The sequence below is a fragment of the Oncorhynchus masou genome, chromosome 4 (genome assembly GCF_036934945.1).
Source record: "Oncorhynchus masou masou isolate Uvic2021 chromosome 4, UVic_Omas_1.1, whole genome shotgun sequence".
NCBI lineage: Eukaryota > Metazoa > Chordata > Actinopteri > Salmoniformes > Salmonidae > Oncorhynchus > Oncorhynchus masou.
Genome location: NC_088215.1, coordinates 10,062,946 through 10,088,508, shown reverse-complemented (window position 1 = coordinate 10,088,508; position 25,563 = coordinate 10,062,946). Strand labels below are relative to the sequence as shown.

The window sequence follows — 25,563 nt, the reverse complement described above, 5'->3', positions numbered from 1 at the left end:
ACAGATAATAAAGAGTTACATGTTTTAGATAGTGGAATTGTCTCTTAAATTGGTTGCTTTTTCATGACATGATCTGAAGATTTGAGCAGCAGCTACTTCGAACACCTTCAGTGGCTGTGCACGTCTTTTTGGCAGGAGGATTCTTAAGCAAACCAAATATAGTTGATAAAGAGATGTCTGCAATGACCTACATGAGTCATGTGAGTAGCTAAGCCCTCTACTTGTTTCCATAGGTGATTTACACACACTCACTGCTAGGCAACAACATAGACAATCATCAACACTTTCACAACATAAAAAGGTAAACAACCTGTTTTTTTATGCAAATTATTACTTATTTTCAGAGTGCAGATGACTTAATGCATTATTGTTTTTTCTGCTACTATCTACTACTACTAATAATAAGGAATGCTACAAACAGAAAGCATGTAATTGTCAATTATGATTTATGTCAAATATTTTACATAACATAGCTATATTTTTGGAGAGAAAAAGGTTACTGCAATTGACAAACCAATTCAAAACCAAACATATTGAACACACCCCCTTGTTCCAGTGTTCCTCCGCGATGACGCTGTTTCCTCGTCAACTGCGCAGCTACACACGTTGTTACGGTGGATTTGAAGTGAGAGGGGAGGACCCTAGCTGGTAACATTTCTAGCTAAGGATTTTATGTTGCTGGTTCTCGGCCGTCGGGTTTCGCTGTCATTCGTAAAACGAGTAATTCCCCAAGATCCTGTTTTGTTGTCGAAGCCCATTTTGCAGAACTTCAGAACTATCAAATTCCGAGTAATACACAGCAGCACCGTCTTCGCAATCGCCACCAGACAAAATACAGACACCATGCCCGAAAGGAGGCCCTTCGTAAGGTTGCCCACTGACGTCTACCCTGTCAACTACGGGTTGTGCTTGAAGCCCGACCTCATCGACTTCACTTTCGAGGGCAAGCTAGAGGCGATTGTGGAGGTAGGTGAAGTAATTGAAAGACAATTTGTATCGTACTTGGTGCATGGTTATGTAATCTATTTTGCCTAATGTACAACGTTCGAATGGCGAACGTCAAAATGCTAACTAGCTAGCTATCTTGCCAGCTAGCGAACCACAAACTAACGTTATCTACTAACCCATGATAGTAGTGGCAAATGGCTAGCCTAACTCACTTTAGTTAGGTTGAACATATGTATTCAATGTAGAAAATATTGGCCTGAATGGTACTGTCCAGAGTAACTAGCTAGTTAGCTACCTACCTAGATGAACCGTCATTCGCTAGTTAACTGCTAATACTAGTTAGATAGCTAGGCACAATAACGTTAGCTCGCTGTAATTTTTGCAAATCGTTCACTAGCTAATAGTCACCACTACATACTTCTCACTTTAAATGAATGTATAGTATGATCAACGTCAATGCAAAGATGTTGATTTAGATTCAATGCTAACGATAGTTGCATGTCAGCGCACCCAGTTAGCATGCGCGCTAGTGCTAACTGAGCTAATGTTTGCTAAATCATAGCTAGTAAATGTCTTCCTACTAGACTTCCCAGCTTCCGTCTGTGTTAACCTATTTTGCAAGCGTGTTGCTAGCAGACCATTTCAATGCCAAAACACTAGACATTCAACACCCATGATGTATAACATTCAGAACGGATCTTGTTTGATGATAATGACACTTTCAGAAATTTAGTTAAATGATTCATAATCTGTCAGTGATTGGGAAAATGGTGTGCAACCTTGCGTACTTCCCATTGCCTGTTGGTATGTTGATGGTGTAAACCAATTACTCCATACGGATGGGCATTAATTCTCAAACGGAAGTCAAAGCTCGATCTAACTAGAGATTACTTTTATTTATTTTGTTATACTGTAAAACTATTTGGTCCCAACTATTTCCCCTCCATGCCTCATTCACTCAATTGCCTTCTGACTGCTCCCTACACACACAGGCGTGCTGAGTGTGCATCACAAGCTCCCGTTATAGGCCTACAGAAATAAATGCCTATAAAAACGTTATCGAGCTGATGGATACACAAACTACATTCCTTGCCAAATGATGACAGTTTTATCACAAATTATAAATGGACTGGATGAAGTAGGAAAATGTGTTCCAACAACAAGCAGCAGTTTGGGAATAATTGTCTCCAGCCTATTTTCTGCTGGGTTCACCTAGACCTAGACTGACCAGGTGAAAAGCTATTATTCCTTATTGATGTCACTTGTTAAATCCACTTCAATCAGTGCAGAAGATGAAGGGGAAGAGACAGGTCAAAGAAGGATTGTTAATCCTTGAGGCATGGCTTTTGTATGTGTGTGCCATTCATATTGTGAATAAGCAAGACAACATATTTAAGTGCCTTTTTAAACGGGGTATAGTAGTAGGTGCCAGGCGCACTGGTTTGTGTCGAACTGCAAAACTGCTGGGTTTTTTGCTCTCAACTCTTTCCCGTGTGTATCAAGGATGGCCCACCACCTAAAGGACATCCAGCCAATTTGACACAACTGTAGGAAGAATTGGGGTCAACATGGACCAGCATCCCCGTGGAACTCTTTCGACACCTGGTAGAATCCATTCCCTGTAGAATCGTGGCTGTTCTGAGGGCAAAAGGGAAGGGGGTTTCACTCCATATTAGGAATGTGTTCTTGTTCTTACACTTTCTGTATGGGGCAATTAGTATTTGTAATCTGTAATACTTGAGTATGATTTAGTTTTTTCCCCAATACGAGTACTGCAACTGTCAAATGCCTATCCCAAATACTACACCACATGTGTATTACAGACTTGCTTGCTTCATTTGATTAGTTTCTAATGGATGTCATGTTTGGTGACAAATGTGGTGCATAGATAACTCTCAGATGTTTGCGTACACCATCTTCATCTCAGAACACAGGCTAGGAACACAAGTTACTCGTCAGCATGGGGACATAACACTGGCTGTGTTACAATGACACTTAAAACGCCAGGCTAAACTATTTTAGTGCTTTACACACATTGTCGAAATCTAAAAGATTACGGTATGGGTTATATATGTGCCGCTGATCTATGTTTGGTAGCCTATCCATAGGGGGATGGCACATTGTTTTACGCAGTTGGTGAACTGCATTTGCCAAGGAAATTAGGCTAGATGAAAGGATTAGGCTACTCTTTGCATTTAAGTGACATACAGTTGTCAAGTATGGCATTTTTAACTGCAATACATGGGCTATGTGTTGTCAGTTGCGTGGCTGCTATTTGTATGCACAATCTATAATTTCATTAGCCAAGTTAATGTCAACGCCAGCCCATGATTTAAGTCTACAGATAACCGCACAATAGCCAATAAGACTCATAGCGATGTGGCACCGTGCCATCACCTAGCACACTCTATAATTACAGCCCTGCCTTCTTGGTTACAACCTCCCAGCTCTCTGAGTATCAAAATAAACAACGGCAGCACCCAACCGTCAATAAATGGGACTAGCCTACTCTCTCAGAAAGCCGCGTCTGAGTGTGCCACTGGGTTCCGCCCTCAATAAGTCGGACGGTCGACCGTCGCATGAGCCGCTATCACATTGCATTCTAGTCAGAAGCCCCATAGGCTGTCATTGCATTCTAGTCAGAAGCCCCATAGGCTGACATTGCATTCTAGACAGAAGCCCCATAGGCTGTCATTGCATTCTAGTCAGAAGCCCCATAGGCTGTCTCTTTCTTTCCCCTTCTCCAAACCTTCTTTCACTCCCTTTCTGCTCTCCCTGTCAAGCCACAATTGTTTTTCACGGTGACACTGAGCCACTGTAGGTTAAGCCTGCTTGGCCTACAGTAAGTTGTTTTGATCCCTATTGCTGCTATTTGACACAGTTCAGATTAGATTTACCCTTAATGGTGGATTTGTTTATGGCAGAAAAACAAATATCCTAGTTTGGAAGTATTAAATCGAGGGAGTATTATCGTTGAGGGACTCTAGAATGACTGCCAAACCTTTATTTTTTATTTTTTTTGCACTAATTAAAAATATGGCGTTCTTATGTCATCCCGGGGATTTATACAAGGGTGTGCTAGGCTCCGATTTTACTTAGTAGTCGTGTTTCTGTCATTTTCCCAGGTTAACCTGGCCACTAACCAGATTGTGATGAACTGTGCTGACATCGACATCATCACAGCATCCTTTGTACCAGAGGGAGGGGAAGGTGAGGGTGAGATTCTGTCAATTGTCTTTTCATATTTCTCTTAAATATAGACAAATTATTACAAATATATATTTTTTTTATTCAATATATTTCTTCTATTTCCTGATTAGACCTGCTTTTTCAGGCCTGTTAGGCACATTTGTATATTCTTTTCATTATTATGTTATGGCAGCGAATATCAGCCTTGCATTTTTTTCCTACTCTTTAGAAATTAACGCGACAGGATTCAACTATCAAAATGAGGATGAGAAAGTAACTCTGTCGTTCCCTAGTGCTCTACAGAAAGGTAAGTCAAAGGACTCGCCGTTAACCAGAATGGCTCCAGGGTTTTTTAGGTTTATGCTTAAACCCTCCACTCTCTGCCATTCACTATTCTCCCTGGTGTTTGACACCATGCCATGTCTTTTTGTTTGTAGTTGACAAAAAAACAAACCTCTTGTTGTAGTAAAGGCTGAATAAACACACGTTGGGTTTTGCACCTGTTTCCCAGGATCTGGCACTTTGAAGATTGACTTTGTTGGGGAGCTGAATGACAAGATGAAAGGTTTCTACAGAAGTAAATATGCAACTCCTGCAGGAGAAATCCGCTATGCTGCTGTCACACAGTTCGAGGTACAGTAACTAGGCACTCTTCCTGTCCTGCAACACATCTTGGTACAGTAATGAGTACATTTTCTCTCGGCGGCAGAGTTGATTTGCTTAACCCGTGTTGCAATAGTGTTTGAGGGTTGTCACACCCTGGCTCTAGGCTGAATGTTTTAGCAACCTTTGTTGTGGATTCTTGATAATGCAACATTGTAATCTCTTAACTTTAGAACAAAAATGTGGGGAGGGGAACGACATGCCCAGCTGCTATATAAGGAATGCTGTTTGTTTTCAACGTTCACTAGAGGTCATTGGAGGAGCTTTATTATAAAGCAGCCCTCTGACACCCTCCAGGATGTTGGCCTGACATAACACGCTGTGAAATGTGTTGAAAGTATCTCGCCTAATCTCCCATGGTGTTCTCTCTTCTCTCCTCAGGCCACGGACGCTCGCCGGGCCTTCCCCTGTTGGGACGAGCCAGCTATCAAAGCCACCTTTGACATCTCTCTGATAGTTCCCAAGGACCGAGTAGCCTTGTCAAATATGGTACGTGTCACACTCCAACTCTTCCGCCTGGGGACGCAAGACCCCAAACAGCTTGAGTCACATTTCGCCGCTCTGTTTGCGCTCTGCTAACATTGGCTTATGTAACATAAGACGGTCTTGTTGGGTCACTGCATTTCTCCCTCATCTAGCTACAAGAGGAAGTCTGCTGGCATTCAAAATGTAATGCGAGTTAGTATGTTTTTCCAAGATGGCTGCCCTGTGGACTGTTAAAGGCTATGAGCTCATTCTTCAAAAGCAATGCTGACTCTGCTAGGACTTTCTGATTACATTTTCTGTCCATACTAATATGCCCTTGTCCTCAATGACACAGAATGTCATCGATCGAAAGCCACATCCAGAAGATGACAGCCTTTTGGAAGTGAAGTTCGCCACCACCCCCATCATGTCCACGTACCTTGTAGCGTTCGTCATCGGCGAATACGACTTTGTGGAAGGCCAATCGTCGGACGGCGTGACCGTACGCGTCTACACGCCTACCGGAAAGGCGGAACAAGGGAAATTTGCACTAGAGGTGAGTTGTTTTACCCCTTTTTAAACCTGGATACTGGTTAGACCAGTACTAAACACTAGTCATGTGTCACATATTGATGAATGACAGTTGCTGCTAGCACAACAATCTATTGGCATCAAGTGTAAAATAGGAGAAAAAAAACTAGATATAATTTCCATCGACTTTTCTCACAGGTTGCTGTAAAGACCTTACCGTTCTACAACGACTACTTCAATGTTCCTTACCCACTGCCTAAAATTGATCTAATAGCAATCGCTGACTTTGCTGCTGGTAAGTACAATTCAAATGACTCTATTTCAACTATTATATTGTGACGAAAAATAGGAATTATAGTCAAGATCTAACACGCTTGGTGCTGCCCCCTCCAGGTGCCATGGAAAACTGGGGCCTTGTTACCTACAGGTAAATCTAAAGTAATGTTGCTAAATTTGCAACTAATGAGAGGATGCACAGTTAGCCTGCCAATCATGTTATTCCACACAGATTATTTTGTTACCACTGCTGGGAAGTGTATGTGATTTAAAAAAAATAATAATATGCAATTTATGTTTTTGTGTTAATGCATGCTACCACTAGGGGGAGTGTGAAATTATTCGCATTTTGCACTTGTTTTTCTTTGAGTTGACCTCACTGTGTGACCTCTTTTTCCCAGGGAGACGGCGCTGCTGATTGACCCGAAGAACTCGTGCTCGTCCTCACGGCAGTGGGTGGCCCTGGTGGTGGGGCACGAGCTAGCTCACCAGTGGTTTGGAAACCTGGTCACCATGGTAAACAACCACTGTACTCTTTACTGCTTATGTAGAAACCAAAAACACTCTGCTGGTCAATGACCGAAGGACATTATCATGGAAGATATTACAGTATTGAAGATTATCTGAACAACTTTCTACAATTGCATTGTCATGAATTGGCTTTAGTCAATAAGACCCCCCCCCCCCCCCTTGCCTTGTAGGAATGGTGGACCCATCTGTGGCTTAACGAGGGCTTCGCATCATGGATCGAGTACCTCTGTGTGGACCACTGCTTCCCTGACTACGACATCTGGACACAGTTTGTGTCTGCTGACTACACCCGCGCCCTGGACCTGGATGCGCTGGACAACAGTCATCCCATCGAGGTGTGTTGGCTTTAAGTTTGTAAGATGATATAGACATACATACCATATGTTCTGGACCGAAGTTTTTCAACAGATGTGAATGTACGTGAGGTATCTCTTGTCAGATGACAGCGAACCTCGCACTGTGTTTTGAAAGCATGAACTGACTGATCCCCTGGGCTGCAGGTGAACGTGGGCCACCCGTCGGAGGTGGATGAAATCTTTGATGCCATATCCTACAGCAAAGGAGCGTCTGTGATCCGTATGCTGCACAACTACATAGGAGACGAGGTGAGGAGCTGCCGCCCGGGCACACTGCCATTGTTGTCCACTAATTTAGTCGAGCTCTCTTTCATATGCTAGCTAAACGGGTATTGCGTGAACAAGTGTCTCTGTTAACTATTTGTATGTTTTCATCTCTGATGTTTTTCTTGATTTTCTAGCTTTCTTTGTAAACCTATTTTGTTTCTTCTGTCTCTAGGATTTTAGGAAAGGAATGCATTCCTATCTGTTGAAGTTCCAACATAAAAATGCAGCAACAGGTAACACTGTCAAGTCTCCTATAAATCTCCTGAATTTATGACGTCTTGTCTGGTCCATTATAACAAGATGTATATTTGAGCATTGTAATTGGTTGGTGACCACCTCTCTCCCCACCACAATTCCAGAGGACCTATGGGACTGTCTGGAACAGGCTAGTGGGAAACCCATCGCCCTGGTGATGAGCTCCTGGACTAAGCAGATGGGCTTCCCTATAATCGTAGTGGACCAGGAGCAGGTAAATAGACCACAATGGAAATAGTCTTTGGACAATATGAATGTTCTGTGTTTATCCTGTGAGAGGGAATCTCTCTGTTTTGGATATAGCTGTTTGTGTATTAAATAATCACATGCATTTTTTTTTTTTTTGTAGCAAGGGGATGACCGCATTCTCAAGATATCTCAGAAGAAATTCTGTGCCAGTGGACCACATAATGGTAAGATAATATTTTCCAATAACTCAACACAAAAACAAACAAAAAAAGCCAGGTACAAATCGCTGGTTCCCTATTTGTCACTTATTAGCTACATGAGACACGCATCCTACTTTGCTTCATCTTATTGGGTCTTGCGTGTGTCAATCATCCACCAGGTGAGGACTGCCCTAACTGGATGGTACCAATCAGTATCTGTACGGGTGAGGACCCCGGCTGTACCAAGCTCAAGGTGCTGCTGGACAGCCCAGAGACCACCATCACGATCAACAACGTCAGCCCTGACCAGTGGGTCAAGGTGAGGACAACCAAATTCCACCTATTACGTCTGTCTAATATAGAATTGAGTTGAAAACCAAGCCCTGGGGCCTTAAAATGTGTACTATAACCCTTATACAGAGTTGCATGTTTAGGGAAATAGAAAGCTGTCTTATAATAGCGAAATGGATACAAAAATGCTCGCTTCAAGAGCCATGACCTTGAAGGTCTGCTTGCTTGGAGAATTATACATTTTTGTGAATGGGCTGTAACATTCATGATTCTGAGACTGTAAATACTAAACAAACGGGTGGGGGATCATTGAGAGTTCAGTAAACCAATCACCTGACAAAAAGGGTCGACGAGAGGTTAAACCAACCATGGCCCTGGAAGGTCTTTGAAAGGGGTCAAAAGGTCACACAGAGGGCTGTTGAAAAGGGTCACTAGAGGGTCAGGATTTGTGAATGGACCATAGAAATTGCTGTTCACTGAAACAACGTCATTAGTAATGTCAAAGTCAGTTCGGGGAACTGAGAACCATTCAAAAATAACCACTTGATTGTGACTAATGGTTGCTTGAGCAGGATTATAACCGATCTAGTTAGCCATGCTAAAGAGGATCCACAAGGCCAGTGGTTCCCGATCAGGGGTACTTAGACCCCTAGTGGTACTTGGCCTATCCACAGGGGGTACTTGTGAAGACTCATGAGACCATCGGCTCACTGGTAAAATGCACAAAGGGTTACTTTGGGGGTAGTCCGGGCAGAGCAGAATTCAATTGGTGGTACTGTAACCCAAAAAGGTTGGGGAACCACTGCACAAGGCTATGGTAGGGAGACTGAAACTACTTATGCGTGTGCCTTTCAGAACAGAATTATCCATGTACTGAGTTGATCAAAAGGTTAGAAAATATCGTTTCCTTAATGCTAAGCTGTACTTTTTATGGCTGGAATAGAACGTTGTTTTGTTCATTTGTTGGGTGGGGTCACTCAAGCATATAAGGGCTTTCTTCCACACTTGCTTGTTAGGCAGATTTATTTCCGCTTTAGCTAACAAATTTGGAACAGCAAATGGTTTTGCTTGACACCGACAAAGGAGTGGAAGAAAACAGATTGGCAACAAGGCTATGGTCTTTGGCTGCTGTTCAACTGTCCTCCTCCTCCCCCTATAGATCAATCCAGGAACAGTGGGCTTCTACAGGATCCAGTACAGCTCGGCCATGTTGGAGAGCCTGCTGCCTGGTATCAGAGATCTCACCCTGCTGCCTGTGGACCGTCTGGGCCTGCAGAACGACCTCTTCTCCCTGGTGAGAGAGAGACGACCGTCAACACTACACCAACATGCCCTTTAGCTCGACGCTAACGTTCAAGAATACATTTGATATTTATAGTATTGGTGCTTGTTTTTAAAGTCAGTCATGAACAGGGAAATGGTCAGTTCCTGTAACAATCATATTCATAAAAAAATAATTCCTTTCTGCCTCAAAACCCTTAGGTTCTTTCCCCTTCCATATAGCAAGGCCCCATCTCTCTAGTCTAGCACTACAGTGGCAAACAGAACCTTCAGTGTATAAACAGATACTTTTTGAGGAAACCCAGGGTCAAAGCTTCCCCTTAAATAAACTCTAGTAGCTCAATGTTGTAGATGTGGAATGCACACAACATGAAGTTAAGGGAACCCCAACATAGTGTCAATTCAAATTTTATTTGTCACATGCGCCAAATACAACAGGTACAATTTCACCTTACAGTGAAATGCTTACTTAAAAGCCCTTACTCAAGTTAAGAAAAAAGTGTTAGGTAAAAAAAATAACGTTTTAATTTTTTATATAACACCCAAATTGACACGTGCGCTCCTATGGGGCAGAACAGACAGGGTTGGTTTAGGGGTAGCCTAGTGGTTAGAGCGTTGGACTAGTAACCGGAAGGTTGCAAGTTCAAACCCCCGAGCTGACAAGGTACAAATCTGTCGTTCTGCCCCTGAACAGGCAGTTAACCCACTGTTCCTAGGCTGTCATTGAAAATAAGAATTTGTTCTTAACTGACTTGCCTAGTAAAATAAAAGGTAAAAAAAAAAAAGTGTGACATGAAAACTATATTTAGTCTCCAAATGTTTAATAGAAAACAAATACATTTTCACAATGAGCACTTGTCTTATGTTACGAATCCCCTTTGGCCCGACAGTCTAGGGGGGATGGTAATGAGACCCGTAACATAACTCATACAAATTCTAATAGTGACAAAGTAAAAGTGAGAACGAAATAACCACGACAACTGAAATCTACCGTCAAACTCAGGGTTTATTGGAGAAAACACGGTAATGGGGGCCGCAGGCAAAGGGGCTGAGCTGGACCCAAGGAAATAAATAATAAGTATTCAAAAACACCCCTAAGCTAGACTAGCCTATTTCAACAACAAACTAACCAAAAATACAGTGGGTGGTCCGCCCTGTTCTAACTAGGGTATTTAAAAGTTTACCTACGGGTAGTGTATGCACATGGGCGACTTGTCTTGGTTCCCCCTTTTCCCACCAGCAAACAAACACCATAACCAAAAACAATACTCACAGGTGAGGACAAAGTGATATGGAGGTGCTCAAACAAAAGATAGCTCAATACATAAAGTGAGTGAAAAAGAGAGATTTACAGAGAGATTGAGCTCTACAGCAAACAACTGACAGGGTTTTTAAACAAAGGGAAAGGAACGGGGATTGGGTAGGAAACAGGAGGTGTGTCTTCTGATTGATGATTGGTGACTGATTGGGGAGTGATGATTTTCACCTGTGAGGGGAGAATGAGAGAAAAGAAACACACACACACACAGGATACACACAGGATACTTGTATCTGTAACATCTCTCAAATAGTTGTTGGTTAGATAGCTAGTGAATTTGAGCCATATTAGTATAGACATCAGTCAAAACACCTCAAAACAAGATACAACTTGATGAAACTAACCACCTACGATTCCCCACATGGCAGCTTCTTGTCATTGTTGCTAGCTATCTGACCGTTCAGAATCATAACAACGCATGCCTTCTTCCGGACTCATTGTTGCTAGCTATTTGACCGTTCAGAATCATAACAACGCATGCCTTCTTCCGGACTCATTGTTGCTAGCTATTTGACCGTTCAGAATCATAACAACGCATGCCTTCTTCCGGACTCATTGTTGCTAGCTATCTGACCGTTCAGAATCATAACAACGCATGCCTTCTTCCGGACTCATTGTTGCTAGCTATCTGACCGTTCAGAATCATAACAACGCATGCCTTCTTCCGGACTCATTGTTGCTAGCTATCTGACCGTTCAGAATCATAACAACGCATGCCTTCCGGACACATTGTTGCTAGCTATCTGACCGTTCAGAATCATAACAACGCATGCCTTCCGGACACATTGTTGCTAGCTATCTGACCGTTCAGAATCATAACAACGCATGCCTTCTGGACACATTGTTGCTAGCTATCTGACCGTTCAGAATCATAACAACGCATGCCTTCTTCCAGACACATTGTTGCTAGCTATCTGACCGTTCAGAATCATAACAAGGCATGCCTTTCGGACACATTGTTGCTATCTATCTGACCGTTCAGAATCATAACAAGGCATGCCTTTCGGACACATCGACGCATGTTGTCAGACAACCTGTTTATAGCTATGGTAGCCAAAATAATTATCTGCTCAGCATTTTTATACATTACCCTAATCATGATGTTAATTGCTTAATTTACTCAGGAACCACACCTGTGTGGTAGTGGTGAATGGGTCATCTGCAACCGCCCGACTATGTATTACAAAAAAACAAAACAAGAGGCCAGCACCTGACCCTAATCCGCAAATTTAGAAAATCTGCAGTCAGAGACTGAGGAATGTTTTTTTTGACAGGGGTGCAGAATTTATTTTTCCCTAATTTAGATGCATTTCTGATAAATACTCTCTGATATTTTGGTAAGCTATTTCGAGAGCTTGACAGGTGCAGGCTGTCCCCTGACCAACAACAAAATACATTTTGGTCTACCGAGATTCAATTTTAACGTATTTTTTCATATAGACACACCCTTTTGTTTTACTAAAATCAACTATATGTTGGTTGCTGAGTTTGTCTGGTGCTTTAAGCTCTGCGATTTAAAAATGAAGACACAAATTATTTGAGGGAGCCAGAGATCAATATAGCCTAACCAGAAGAAGAAAAAATGTTCATGTTCCCCCCCTCCTCCCGCTGCGTTTGCAGATTCTGCCATTATGCTCCTGATGTTGCCAGTAATAGGCTACACCATTTGGAGTGCCAATTTATCGTACCATTTCTACTGATATCCGTGCCACTTATGATTTTCATATGCACATTTTAATCTAAATGAAATTAATGAAAATGATACAATTCTATAAGTAACTTCTATTGCCAATATGTAAGAATTGCCTACATAAAGCCCAAAAAATTACATTTGCAACCTGCAGGTAGAAAATATCATGATAAAAATAAATATCCTTTAAATCACATTGGCTTTGCCTGTCTGCAAGGATGTTGAAACATGGTCTAGCCAGAAGCTGGGGCTTGCAACATAGTCTGGGCCCTCAGTTTCCTGCACCAGTGAGCTCCTGACAGACACCGCTGTAGGCTATTTGCTCAAGGAATAAGAAGTAATCAGGAAGGCATGTTTTATGACGGTTCCACCGGATCGACACTTTACTTTTGTTCCCCTTTCATGCTGAGTGGTTATCGATATAGGTTATATTGAGGAATTAATGTGTCTCTCAATGGATGTATAAAACAGACTATTGTTTACTTGCTGTTTTGAGGTGACAAAATTGCTTTGACAAGCGCCACAGTGATGGTGAGTTAAGACAATCAGAAATGGTCTCAGATCCTCAAATGGGCACACTTATAGGCTGACAACCACACCTAGGATAGGATAAGTAATCCTTCTCACCACCCCCCCCCTTAATGATTTAGATGCACTATTGTAAAGTGGCTGTTCCACTGGATGTCAGAAGGTGAATTCACCAATTTGTAAGTCGCTCAGGATAAGAGCGTCTGCTAAATGACTTAAATGTAATGTAAATGTAATTTGCAAGTAGGCCAGGTAGCCTAGTCCTACTTCTATGCGTAATCAGGTGTGTGTCAGCCAAACCAGTTATTGACTTGTTTTGTTTAATGGTCTCTACCTAATATAGTACTCTAAATACCCCAATTCATGTTAAGTTCAAAAGAATACAGGATCAAAAACGTACACCATTTAAACCAATGAAGGTTTGTAACTTTAAAGCCCGTTATCTCAGAATCCTCTATTTCCAGATGGAACCTTGTCGACCCAAAAGCTCTCTGACGTCGTTTTGACCGGTTGTAAGGAAACGGAAAACTGTGAAATACGACCCAACATGTTTCTGATAAGATTTCAGTTCGGCTTGGACACATTTTATGTGGTTCGGAAATACGATCAGCTTTTATCATGCTGATTTTAAAGATAGCACCTCAACAGAGTGTCCCCTAACTACATTCGCATTCTCTCAAGATGCTGAAAGAAATCATATTATCCCATATATTTTAATTCAACTCCGACATTGTCCTTTTTTCCTCTGTGGGTCGACATCCACTGTTTCTGTCCGTTCCCAAAAGCATTTGGTGATTGGCATGCAGGCTATTTGGGGCTCTGTACAGTTAGGACAAATGCCAGAGAGCCTAAAAATAATGAAAGAAAAACCTCTGTAGCCTATAAGATGTATGAATTAAACATTTATGGATTATTTGATGTATTTTCTCTTTATTCAACCTGCCACCCACCCGCCCTTCATCTACACAATATTTAACGAGCCGAAACCCGCCACCGCGGATATACCCGCGCGGACTGCGCCTTCTGAGTCAACCTGCGCATCACTACAGTGTGGAAGCACCTGCTTTCGAAATACTTTGTATCCCTCATTTACTCAAGTGTTTACATTATTTTGACAGTTACCTGTACATGTTATTGTTGTGTGTTTTGTGGCCATGTAACTGTTATGGTTCGATAACGATACTTCTCCTTTCTCCCTCTGTGCCCATGAGTATTAACCTCTTTGACTAAGATGTTGTCATGTGAATTGTTAAGCATTGATTCTTCAGCCTTTTTCTCACCAAAGCCTCTTGTGAAGATGTTTACTGTAGGTGTTGGATAAACAATGTGTAATCTAATCTGCTTGTTTCCCTGCTTTATCCTATTCCTCAAAAGCTTTGTTGTCCCATTCATTCAGGGCTCAGTTACAAACACTGTAGATAACATCATAGTACTGTGACTCTTAACCACATTTCCCCTAATCTTACCTCTCCCCCCTCATTCTTCATATTCCTTCTCTTCCATTCCTCTTTTACCTCTCCTTTATTTTCCTCCTCTATTCTCCTTCTACCCCCTCCCACCCCCATTCCGTCTCTTGTCTCCCATGTTCATCCTATTAATCATCTTCATCTTCCTCAGTCGCGCGCTGGCATGATCAGCACGGTGGAGGTGCTGAAGCTGATGGAGGCCTTCGTCAACGAGCCCAACTACACTGTATGGAGCGACCTGAGCTGCAACCTGGGCGTGCTTTCCTCCCTGCTCTCCCACACCGACTTCCACGAGGAGATCCAGGAGTTCATACGGGACCTGTTCACTCCCATCGGCCTCAAGCTGGGCTGGGAATGCAAGCAGGGCGAAGGTGAGCCCCCTGGGGCCGGTGGTAAGCGTTGCGAACTGAGCTTCCGAGACAATCCTCAGCTTTTAGCCCCAAGTCACTTGATGTAGCTCTGATTGGGTTGGATAGGTATAAGAGAGAGGGCAATCAGTCTACGTTGCGTTCTTGATAGGCTTGGGGGGATTTATTTTTTGCTATATTGCCAACACCTACCTATACAATCCTTTCAGTTCTGCTCAAGTGGTTAGGGGCTAAGGGTCAGGTTTGGAATGGGGCAAGTGTTTTGTGTAGTAGGTGTATCAGCCCAGAGCTGGTGATGTATGGATTTACTGGCTCCTGGATTGACAAGCAGTAGATAAATTCGGTGCTTTTGGATGAAGTTCAGTGTGTCAAAGCATTTGTGTTTTTAACGTGTTTGAGACTGACTGGTGTTTTTCTTTTTTTTCCCCTTCTGTTTTCTGGCCCCCGGTTCTTTTATTCTCTCCTCTCCCCCCCTCTCTCAGGTCACCTGGATGCCCTGCTGAGGGGCCTGGTTCTGGGGAAGCTGGGGAAGGCGGGACATAAGCCCACGCTGGAGGAGGCCCGGCGGAGATTCAAAGACCATGTGGATGGCAAGCAGACCCTCTCTGCAGACCTCAGGAGCCCAGTAAGCTGTTCTGCGCCACACACACACACACACACACCACACACGTAGTCATAGAGAAACACGTGTGTTATTAACATGTAGTTCCATAAACAAAGGCCCCATTCCAAACTAACCTTTGCCCTCTAACCCTAGGCTCTTGATGACTTTCCGTCATTAATGTTTAAAGGATTTGATTGGTCAGCAATTTGATAACGTCTCCACCTAGGCCTCTGGTTGGCTAGGTTGAAGCGTTGTCAGTACTGCTTTCACCTGTCCATTTTATTTCAATCAGTTGTGGTCAACATTTCAACAATGGGCCTGCAATCATGTTATTGATCCTACTTTCCAGCAGTGACTTCTCATTTGTAGATCATTTCGAAGTGCTAAAGATAGTTATTTAGTACCACCATGACTTGGAAGTGGTTGCCAGTTATGAGAAAAATACATAAAATGATTGTAAAATCAAGTGATGAAACCGTGTTGAATGCCCACGTGTGTGGTCTTTGTTTCTCTCCAGGTGTACTTAACAGTGCTGAAGCATGGCGACAGTGCCACGTTGGACACAATGCTGAAGGTAAGTCACACCAGCTAATGGTGTATTCACTAGTGCACACCGTAGAAAAATACTTTGCAACGAAAACAAGCTTTTCTTATTGGATAAATTCAGATTAGTCCCGCCCTGTTTCGTCACATTTGGTTCCAAGACAATACACCCCAGCCAGGCCAGCTGGTTGGCGATCAGTCTCCTCAATAAGCATGAGTCATATATTGTAAGCATGAATGATTTCAATTACATTTCCTCAGTCAGATGAAGAGGATTACCATCTCGCTCCCTGTCCTAGACTCTCGTTAGAGCCTCACCAATAATCTGTGACAGATAAAGCTTTAATCACAGTCAACTGATGAGAATTGATATCATTTGATTTCATCCCAAAAATGTCACACCAAAGGTAAAATATTAATATTTTTCTCTCACATTATCGCTCTCTAATCTCTCCCACCCTCTTCAGCTTCACAAGCAGGCTGACATGCAGGAGGAAAAGAACCGCATAGAGAGAGTGCTGGGAGCCATATCTGCCCCCGACCTCATCCAGAAAGTCCTCACCTTTGCCCTCTCGGTATGTACACACAACCATTCCTGCCCTGGCATCTGGAGTGTGTTGCTTGCTCCTGCTATTTTGTCAGGAGAATATAAGATGGAACAAAAATCCCTAGAAACATTCACCTCGTGTTCTTTTGGTCTCGCTTTTATGGTGTTCATTCTTGAAAATAGCCGGTGCAATTGTTAACACTGGTGTTAACTAGCTTCGTAAATATAGCCCTCCTAGTTCTTTTGGTCATACGAGTTTACCTATAAGATGAGCATGATGAATTCATGGCAAAAACCGACCCCTCTGTCTCCCCTACCCAGGAGGACGTGCGTCCCCAGGACACTGTGTCAGTAATCGGGGGCGTGGCTGGAAGCAGTAAGCATGGAAGGAAAGCCGCCTGGAAGTTTGTCAAAGACAACTGGGAGGAGCTTCACAACCGCTACCAGGGCGGCTTCCTCATATCACGGCTCATCAAGGTAAATGCTCCGCTCTGAAGGCTCTGAAGCATTGTCGTGGAACCGTTCTTATTCTCATGTTTTCCTCAGAGGTCACTGTATACGGTGCATTTTGAAAGTTTCCAGACCCCTTGACTTTTTCCACATTTTGTTACATTACCGCCTTATTCTAAAATGGATTAAATAAATTTAAAAAAAATCCTCATCAACCTACACACAATACCCCATAATGACAAAGCTGAAAGTTTATTTTTATTTTTTTATGTTTGCACATTTGATTAAAAACAACAAGCAGAAATACCTTAATTTACTTAAGTATTCATACCCTTTGCAATAAGACTCAAAATTGTGCTCAGGTGCATTCTGTTTCCATTGATCATCCTGGAGATGTTTCTACAGCTTGATTGGAGTCCACATGTGGTAAATTCAATTGATTGAACATGATTTGGAAAGGCACAACAGTCTATATTAAGGTCCCACAGTTGACAGTGTATATCAGACCAAAAACAAAGCCATGAGGTCAAAGGAATTTTCCGTAGAGCTCAGTGACAGGATTGTGTCGAGGTACAGATCTGGGGAAGGACAACCATCTCTGGAGCACTCCACCAATCAGGCCTTTATGGTAGAGTGGCCAGATGGAAGCCACATGACAGACCGCTTGGAGTTTGCCAAAAGGCACCTAAAGGACTCTAACCATGAGAAACAAGACTCTCGGGTCTGATGAAACCAAGATTGAACCCTGACATCATCCCTACGGTGAAGCATTATGCTGTGGGGATGATTTTCAGCGGCAGGGACTAGGAGACTAGTCAGGATTGAGGCAAAGATGAACGGAGCAAAGTACAGAGACCCTAACGAAAACCTGCTCCAGAGCACTCAGGACCTTCGACTGGGGCGAAGGTTCACCTTCCAACAGGACAATGACCCTTAGCACACAGCCAAGACAGTCCAGGAGTGGCTTCGGGACAAGTGTGAATGTCCTTCAGTGGCCCGGCCAGAGCTCGGACTTGAACCTGATCGAACATCTCTGGAGAGACCTGAAAATAGCTGTGCAGCCACGCTCCCCATCCAACCTGACAGAGCTTAAGAGGATCTTCAGAGAAGAATAGGAGGAACTCTCAAAATACCTGGTGTGCCAAGCTTGTAGCGTCATACCTAAGAATACTTGAGGATGTATCGTGGCCAAAGGTGCTTTAACGAAGTTAAGATTTCTAAACCCGTTTTTGCTTTATCACTATGGGGTATTGTGTGTAGATTGATGTGGGGGGGGGGGGACATTTAATCAATTTTAGAATAAGACTGTAATGTAACAAAATGTGGGAAAATCAAGGGGTCTGAATATTTTCTGAATGCACTGTATATTCTGTATATATTATAAGAGGAATGTATTATGGAAGACTGGTAGCTTTTGCATGTGGCCCAATGACCTAAGCCAACTGTGTATTCACCCCACTTCACAGCTCTCTGTGGATGGATTTGCCATTGACAAAATGGCTGCTGAAGTGAAGGTGAGCAATCATATTGGTTTATACCTCTTTTAATAGTGTTGTCTCACTCAATGAAACTGTTAAATGTTAACTAAAATAAGTATAGCCAACTTCTGTCGTTTTTAAAATTCTAAACGTGGCCATTTTGTATCTTCCAGAGTTTCTTCGAGAGCCACCACGCGCCGGCGGCCGAGCGCACGGTGCAGCAGTGCTGCGAGAACATTCTTCTGAATGCCGCCTGGCTCAAGCGCGACGCCGACGACATTCACCAGTATCTACTGAAGCGCAAAGCTCCCCCGGTCTGAACAACCCAATCTCCCTTCCAGCGCGGACCTCCCTGCATCATAGCTGCCTCGGCCCCCCCTTCTCAGTCCATAGATGGAGAGCGAGCATACTCAAAGCAGGCTTAATGTCTCTAAAAGGAAAAAAATACATATGATGACGAAGTCGACAAACAAGCCAAGAATTTAACCAAGCGTTGAAAAAGAAGAGACTATTATACATAAATAACAAAGCAAATTCATTTGTCTGACAAAGAATGTAGTTACCCCCATTCTGCCCATTGGAAGATGATACATGAGTTAGGTTACTGGGGTTTAACACTCCCAGATATGATTTGCAGAATGGCTATCCCAGTGTGTCCCAAATGACACTCTATTCTCTATTAGTGCACTATTTTTCACTTGAGCCAAATGGGCCCTAGTTAGTGCACTTTACAGGGAATAGGGTGCCATTTGAGATGCATACCCAAGTCTAAGTGCATGCTCACACTCCCGTACAGTTACCACACGCAAAACATAAACACTTGCATACACACACAACCTTGCATTGTAGTTTGAAAACTGTGAATTTCTTTCTTTTTTCCTCATCTCACTCCTACTCTATGGAGAAAAAAAAAGCATGAATAATATGATATATCCTGTGTTGCTGTTTTTGTTCACTTTGTTTGTTTTCTGTACAAACAAATTATTTTCTTTCTTTTTTTCTTCCCGCCATCGGCGTTTTGCAGTTGCTGGTTTTTACCCAACAGGTGTTGTGATTGGGTAAGAGCTGGGCAGAATGGGGTTAATATAGCGTGTGATGTTTTGTTGGCGGTAGTTAAATGAACTCGTGGCACTGATCTCCATCTCTACTAACGGTTAGGACAAAAGGCGAGCAGCGCTAGCATGGTACTACATGTATACTGTATAATGCAAGCATTCTTGCAAAGATGTTCCACAAATCTGAATAGCGATGTTTATCGTTACCTTACCCATCCCTCTCTTCCCCCTCAAATCCATCATTCTACTCTGGCATTTGATACATACCATCTCCTCCCCCCCAGTCGCCTGTATTCTCAGCCCTCTGTAGAGTTACAGAATGATGTATAGTAGGGCAAACGACAAACATGCATATTTAAATTGTTTTTTTATCTGCCACATTATATACAAAATTACGTCTTGTTTTCAAAAACCTGTTTTTATAAGATGCAGTGATTTTTATTTTAACGTTGAGGAAAAACTTTCATTTATTCTAAAGAATTAGTAAAACACGACTTGGGCCTTTTAGTGCAGTTGACACCAGGAAACTTTAGTGTAAGAACCTCAATGATGTACTGGCCCAGTTTGAACTTGGAAATGATAGGATTTACTTAACACTGCTACTGAACTCCAAAGCCTTAAATTGGTAAAGTGGTTTGCAATAATTACACTGAAGTGGGTGAAATTCCACTGCAAAGTAAAAAAAAATATATATATATATTGTTTCTAACATGACCGATCTACACACACTTGTTGAACGAGTAAATCTATATAGAATTTGATGTGGCTTTGAAAACATTTACCGGAGAAGATCATCAAACTAATTGTCACTCTTTCCCTGGAACATTTGTTGTGCTTTTGTTTAAAAATACAGTTGGTGTTCATTAAAGTTAAAAAAAAAATACTTAAACAATATGAAACTAGTACAGTTGATTTATGATTGCGGTGTGTGTGTGCATGCCTGGAAGTGGAAACCAGTTTGATATGTAATTGAACAATTACTAATACAATTTAATACAATTTTGTATGATCCTAATAAGCAAAAACATGATCATAAATAGATTACAAATGGTTCTAGTAAAACCTGCAATAGAAATGAACGCTGTACATAATTAAAGTTGACCTAAATGAGAATAAAGGAAATGGGTATGATGTGTCGATGGAGGGAAGTAAAATGAGTCTGTACATGTTGTTTCACAAGGTGTCTGTAAATTTGCGGTGATGGATTTAGGTATGTCTGAGATTTACATGCTGTTATATTTTCATTGCAGTATTACGCTGCAGTCCAACGCGTTGTGGTAGTGGGTGGAAAAGATGACTCCGTTTTTCAAACACTGAATGATCAAACTTAGTGTTGAATGTCGCATTGCTGCCGAGAAAAATGGGGGGGGTGTATTGGCAGGACGGCTGTGACGCTGGTGTTGCCAAAGCAGAAATTAAGATGCAGTACAATAAAGTAACGTGGTAATTAATATCCTTCACTATGGGAGATTCTTTCACCTTGGTTTACAATACCTTGATCTGATGATGCATTGATATACTGGTGAGTCTTCAATTCCAGTTTTTTAAAACTTTTCTTTACACCTTTCTATAATCCTACACACAGTGCTTGGGAACTGTAGTACTACAAACCTGATCTTGTCGGCTGTATATAGCGGCGTTGGGGACCGCTGGTCTAAATGCACTTCATGGATTGAGCAAACACTAATGTGTAGGCATATTCTACAAAGTAATAATGCTGACATAATTCGATCAATGTGTAGCCACATTTTTTTTTATCTTTGTAGGCTCCTAAAATGTGTTTTGGGATGCAGAGCTCCTTTAGCAACTATATTACTGCTGTGTGAAGCGTACAACCAAGTCTCTTGAGGGGTGTGGGAGTGAACTTGACAATAAATTGATCGGGTTACTGTAAATAACTTATAGAGGACTGGTTAGGGTCACATTGTCTATTATATATCAGTTCCCATATGTATATTTGTAGGATGATGTGATTTTAATATAGGCCCAGTGTTACTTGGTGGTTTGTGTTCAGTTATGAATGTGCTATTTTCCCTGTACTGTAGGCGGCGCCAGTGGATAAGTGTGAGAAGACCCCGGAAAACGGAAGAAGTGAACTTGACACTGACTGGTTCGTTAGTTACTGGCAAAACAATAACCATTACTAAAGTTGTGCTCGGAACAATGTACAGGTGAGTAGCTAATGTTCTTGTTTCACAAACCTGATAATATTGTGATAACCGTAAGTGTTGCTTCTCGTAGCACCGGAAAGTTATTTGTGCTAGACAACTAACATTAGCTAGCTATGTAACGTTAATTTAGCGTAGCCAGTTAGCAAGCTAGCATGAACGCTGGTAGCAGTAGCTTGCAAGGCTGATGAAATGTAGCTATGTTGTTTGTAATCATCAATTTATTTGCATATTTGTTGTTAAATGTATGTATTTTGCACATAGTTAACGAGCCACCAGTACAATACTCGACGTTAAGCTATCTAGCTAAAGTGTCCACATCATGGCCACGCGCTGTCAAACAATTGCTTTATGACTACATTCTGCGTTAGCGCATAACTGAGTCTAGCTTTATAAACTATTTTGTTAATGGGATTAGTCAGTCTGTGGCTGCTCTAATAACTAATTCACATGCCAGCGATTTAGACGTACATGTGTAAGTGAGCGGTTAGCCAGCAGTCAATGCAAGACAGACAGGGTGGGCGTAACGTCTTTACAGATGGGCTACTCAAGGAGAAGCTGCTAAACATGTGTAGTATATTATAAGGTTGCAGAGGTCACACAATGCTAATCTTTAGAAGAAGCTAGCTTGTTACTGTATTTATAGAGCAGAGATAGTGCAGGCCTTGTAGCCAGATCAGTGATCTACAGGCAGGAGGTGTCCGTTTCTAAACATCCCTTAAAAGTCAACTGGCTTAAGACCATATTGCCCCCTTGAGGATTTGCCCAGTACAAGCTTTATCAGGCTTATACTGTACTGTAGGTAATGCATTTGTTTGTGTTGCCCTTCAGGTTATCAACAGATGGTAGAAGGTGGGTGTTGTCCAGTCGGTGACTGACTATCCATCTCCATTATGGTGCTGTGCAGCAGCATGCTGGCTGTGGCATTCCTCTTGTCTCAGGCTGGGGGGTTCCTGCACTCTTTGGAAGAGGATGCCCTTCCTAAGGAGTGGGTGCTGCTCCACATGGTGCAGGGCCACATCGGGGCGGGCAACTACAGCTACCTTCGGCTCAACCATGATGGCAAGATCATCCTGCACATGCGCAGCCTCAAGGGTGATGCAGACCTGTACGTCTCGGACAAAACTCTGCGGCCCAGCTTCGACACCTACAAGCTGCAGTCGGTCACCTGCGGCCAGGACGTGGTCGTAGTGCCTGGAGACTTTGGGAGGCCCGTGGGAATTGGCATTTATGGCCACCCGTCGCACCAGGAGAGCGAGTTTGAGATGAGGGTGTTTTACGATCAGACTTCCCTCCAGGACCCGTTTGATAAAAGGTCGTACCCCTCAGAGGAGGACCGGGGGAAGCAGAAATACTCTCCAGCTCCAGAGGATGACTTACAGGAAGAGGAGTCCATCTTCTGGACTATTTTAATTGGGATTCTAAAGATTATACTTGAAATTTTGTTCTAATAAATGTGTGCTGCTGCTCTCTGCCATGTGCATTTTTAGAATGAGGACACTTGTGGTGTAGTCGAGCTGAGCGCATGATGTTAATCTATCTGAGCCCGGGTTTCCCAAAAACATTTTAAGGCTAAGTTCATCTTAGACCATAGGATACTTTTGGGGAAACCTGGCATTGGTGATCTGAACATTGGACTGAAATTAACCTGAAGAAGCGGAAAAGCAAAGGGAATATTTTTTTTTTTCGTAATTCAATTGAGTGATTCTTTTGATTAATGACAAAGGCAATGCCTCAATATGTTGCTTGTCAATCAACCTCTTGGCTGAGGCTTACCTCTGTGGAAAAAATGAATCAAACCACTAATATTTGCATATCTATATCAATTATGCCATCTGATTAAATGACTGGGTTATGGTGAATGACCACTGCTCTCCAAGCCAATACCATGGCCTAACAAACAATGGAAGTTTATCTGATTGGTAGTGCCTCACTGGACAGACTGATAGCACTTCTTCATGGAAGTCGTGCAATGAGCCTGTTCACTTGAAGTCATGTAGAGTTTAGCCAACCTGGGCCTGGTTTCCTGATAGCAAAGACACTTAGGCTTACAAGTGTTTAAAAAATTTATCTTTCCTACAACGGCCTAAGATGTAACATACATTTCAATGATAATGCCAGTGAAGCTGGTGTTTGGAGGATATATTGGCACGGATGTCTCGGGCTGACAAACAATGCCAATATATCCTCCAAACACTGTTTTGAGGACATTATCGCTTTTATACAATGGGTTATCAACAAACATAATGATTGACATTTTCATAAACATTTTGAATTTATTCATACCATTTCATCCTTCCACAAGATTAACTCTATTGGTCATTAATTATATCGGTTGCCAGAGACGCGACCTAGTCGTTCACTCTTTTTGTTCTGTATCTATGGACGCAACCCAGTTGTTTTTATAAAGTTACCATACTGACTGGCAACATTCTTATCCCTCGCTTGCTAGCCAACTACGGCTAACTTTGTCACGTCAAACATTGCAGCCAGAATAACAGCAAAGTAGCTGCATTTGCGTTTGTTTAAGCTGTTTTCCAGAGACATTTCTCGTCAGGACACTGTTCAGACGAATTAGCCAACAACACAGCTAACATGATCCCTTCAAACTGTAGCTCGAAAGACTGCAAACTAGCTGCGTTTCGTTTTACCTGTTTTCTATGGATATTTCATTGTTTTCTATGGATATTTCATTGTGTATATCCATAAAAATTATGCCATTTGATTCATGATTTCGACTGGCTTAGAAAACCTGTCTGCCTTTCTCGTCCCAACTCCCCGAAACGTTCATTATTATAGGACAGCTAGAGATCGAATTTAAATTTTGAAACAATGTCGGAGACGGAAGATTTAGACAGCTCTCCGCTGTTGAAAATCAAATGCTTGTCGAAAATAAATGGGAGATGATTTTAGCCGGTGGTCATTTTTGGAATAGACACGGGCTGGAATGCGGTTTTAACCAATCAGCATCCACAATTAGACCCACCCGTTGTATAATTCCCAAAACACTAGGCAGAGAGAACATTCGCCAAGTGCGTCGTTGAGGCCTGTGTCGATACTGACAGGATCGGAATCATGCCAAAGCTGCTCTCTGATCAGCTTTCCGTTCAAATCTTACTTTAACATTCTAATTATTCCACGATACTGACGATGGATCAGCTCATAGAAAGATCACATGGCTAAAACATTAGGCAAATCAAAATTTGGGACATCATGAAATGACAAATTACAGACGGTATCATACAAGAGGCAAAATATAACTCAATTTCATGAACATGAAATGTATTTCAATATGATTGAAATAGGCCTATAGCTTACTTACTGTATGCTATATTTTAATGCAGTCATCTCTGTTTTAATTTGAAGTGTGTTTTTATACGTCGCTCAAGTCCAACGATGGTTTTGGGAAACAGCTCAAAACGATGCGCTTACAAAGGTTCTAACGATGAACTTTGCCTTCAGATGCTTTTGTGAAACCGGGCCCTGTTCAATAGGTTCCAAATGGGAACAAATTACTTGGAGGCGGCAGGCACTACCTGAAACTTGCGTTTCCATTTGAAAACGTTTGCTCCCATGTGTGCCTAATGAACGAGACCCAGGTCTAAATTGGTGTCCTGGGTCTGAATTATGCAACAACTAAATATCAGTACACCAGTGAGCAGAGATGTTCAACAGTGCCTTTTGATCTGTCATGTCTTGGGTGAATGGCAATGCAACATCTCATGCAAATGGAGTCATTTTATAAGATTTTCAAATAAAGATGTGATTATCTTTGCAAAATACCTAGTGTCTGATTGTCTATGTCTGGGATATCCACAATATTTTTGTAAAATTAATTCAGATTCACTAAGTGCAATGATTTCATCACAGTTTGTTTACTTGACTACAAGTATACGACTCATTGAA

General features: G+C 42.2%; 2 protein-coding genes across 5 annotated transcripts; both read left to right on the top strand.

Moving 5' to 3' along the window:
* Positions 1–620: 620 nt before the first annotated feature.
* Positions 621–20,940, top strand: LOC135523491 (puromycin-sensitive aminopeptidase-like). 4 transcript variants are annotated; one of them, XM_064950224.1, is made up of 23 exons: positions 621–966; positions 4,074–4,158; positions 4,367–4,444; positions 4,649–4,770; positions 5,182–5,289; positions 5,621–5,821; positions 5,995–6,091; positions 6,190–6,223; positions 6,474–6,588; positions 6,774–6,938; positions 7,104–7,208; positions 7,399–7,459; positions 7,586–7,695; positions 7,831–7,894; positions 8,050–8,189; positions 9,321–9,455; positions 14,596–14,815; positions 15,295–15,437; positions 15,934–15,990; positions 16,427–16,534; positions 16,828–16,983; positions 18,423–18,470; positions 18,608–20,940. In XM_064950224.1, exons 1-23 carry the CDS (start codon positions 673–675, stop codon positions 18,752–18,754), a joined length of 2,793 nt encoding a protein of 930 aa, XP_064806296.1. In that variant the 5' UTR covers positions 621–672; the 3' UTR covers positions 18,755–20,940. The 4 variants fall into 4 exon arrangements, with proteins under 4 accessions (XP_064806296.1, XP_064806278.1, XP_064806286.1 ...); XM_064950206.1 differs by having other exon boundaries at positions 14,596–14,836; XM_064950214.1 differs by having other exon boundaries at positions 4,074–4,164.
* A 608-nt stretch (positions 20,941–21,548) lies between these two features.
* On the top strand, positions 21,549–25,439 carry LOC135523483 (UPF0669 protein C6orf120 homolog). The gene is made up of 2 exons (XM_064950185.1): positions 21,549–21,660; positions 22,489–25,439. Exon 2 carries the CDS (start codon positions 22,551–22,553, stop codon positions 23,106–23,108), a length of 558 nt encoding a protein of 185 aa, XP_064806257.1. The 5' UTR covers positions 21,549–21,660; positions 22,489–22,550; the 3' UTR covers positions 23,109–25,439.
* The last annotated feature ends 124 nt before the right edge of the window (positions 25,440–25,563 follow it).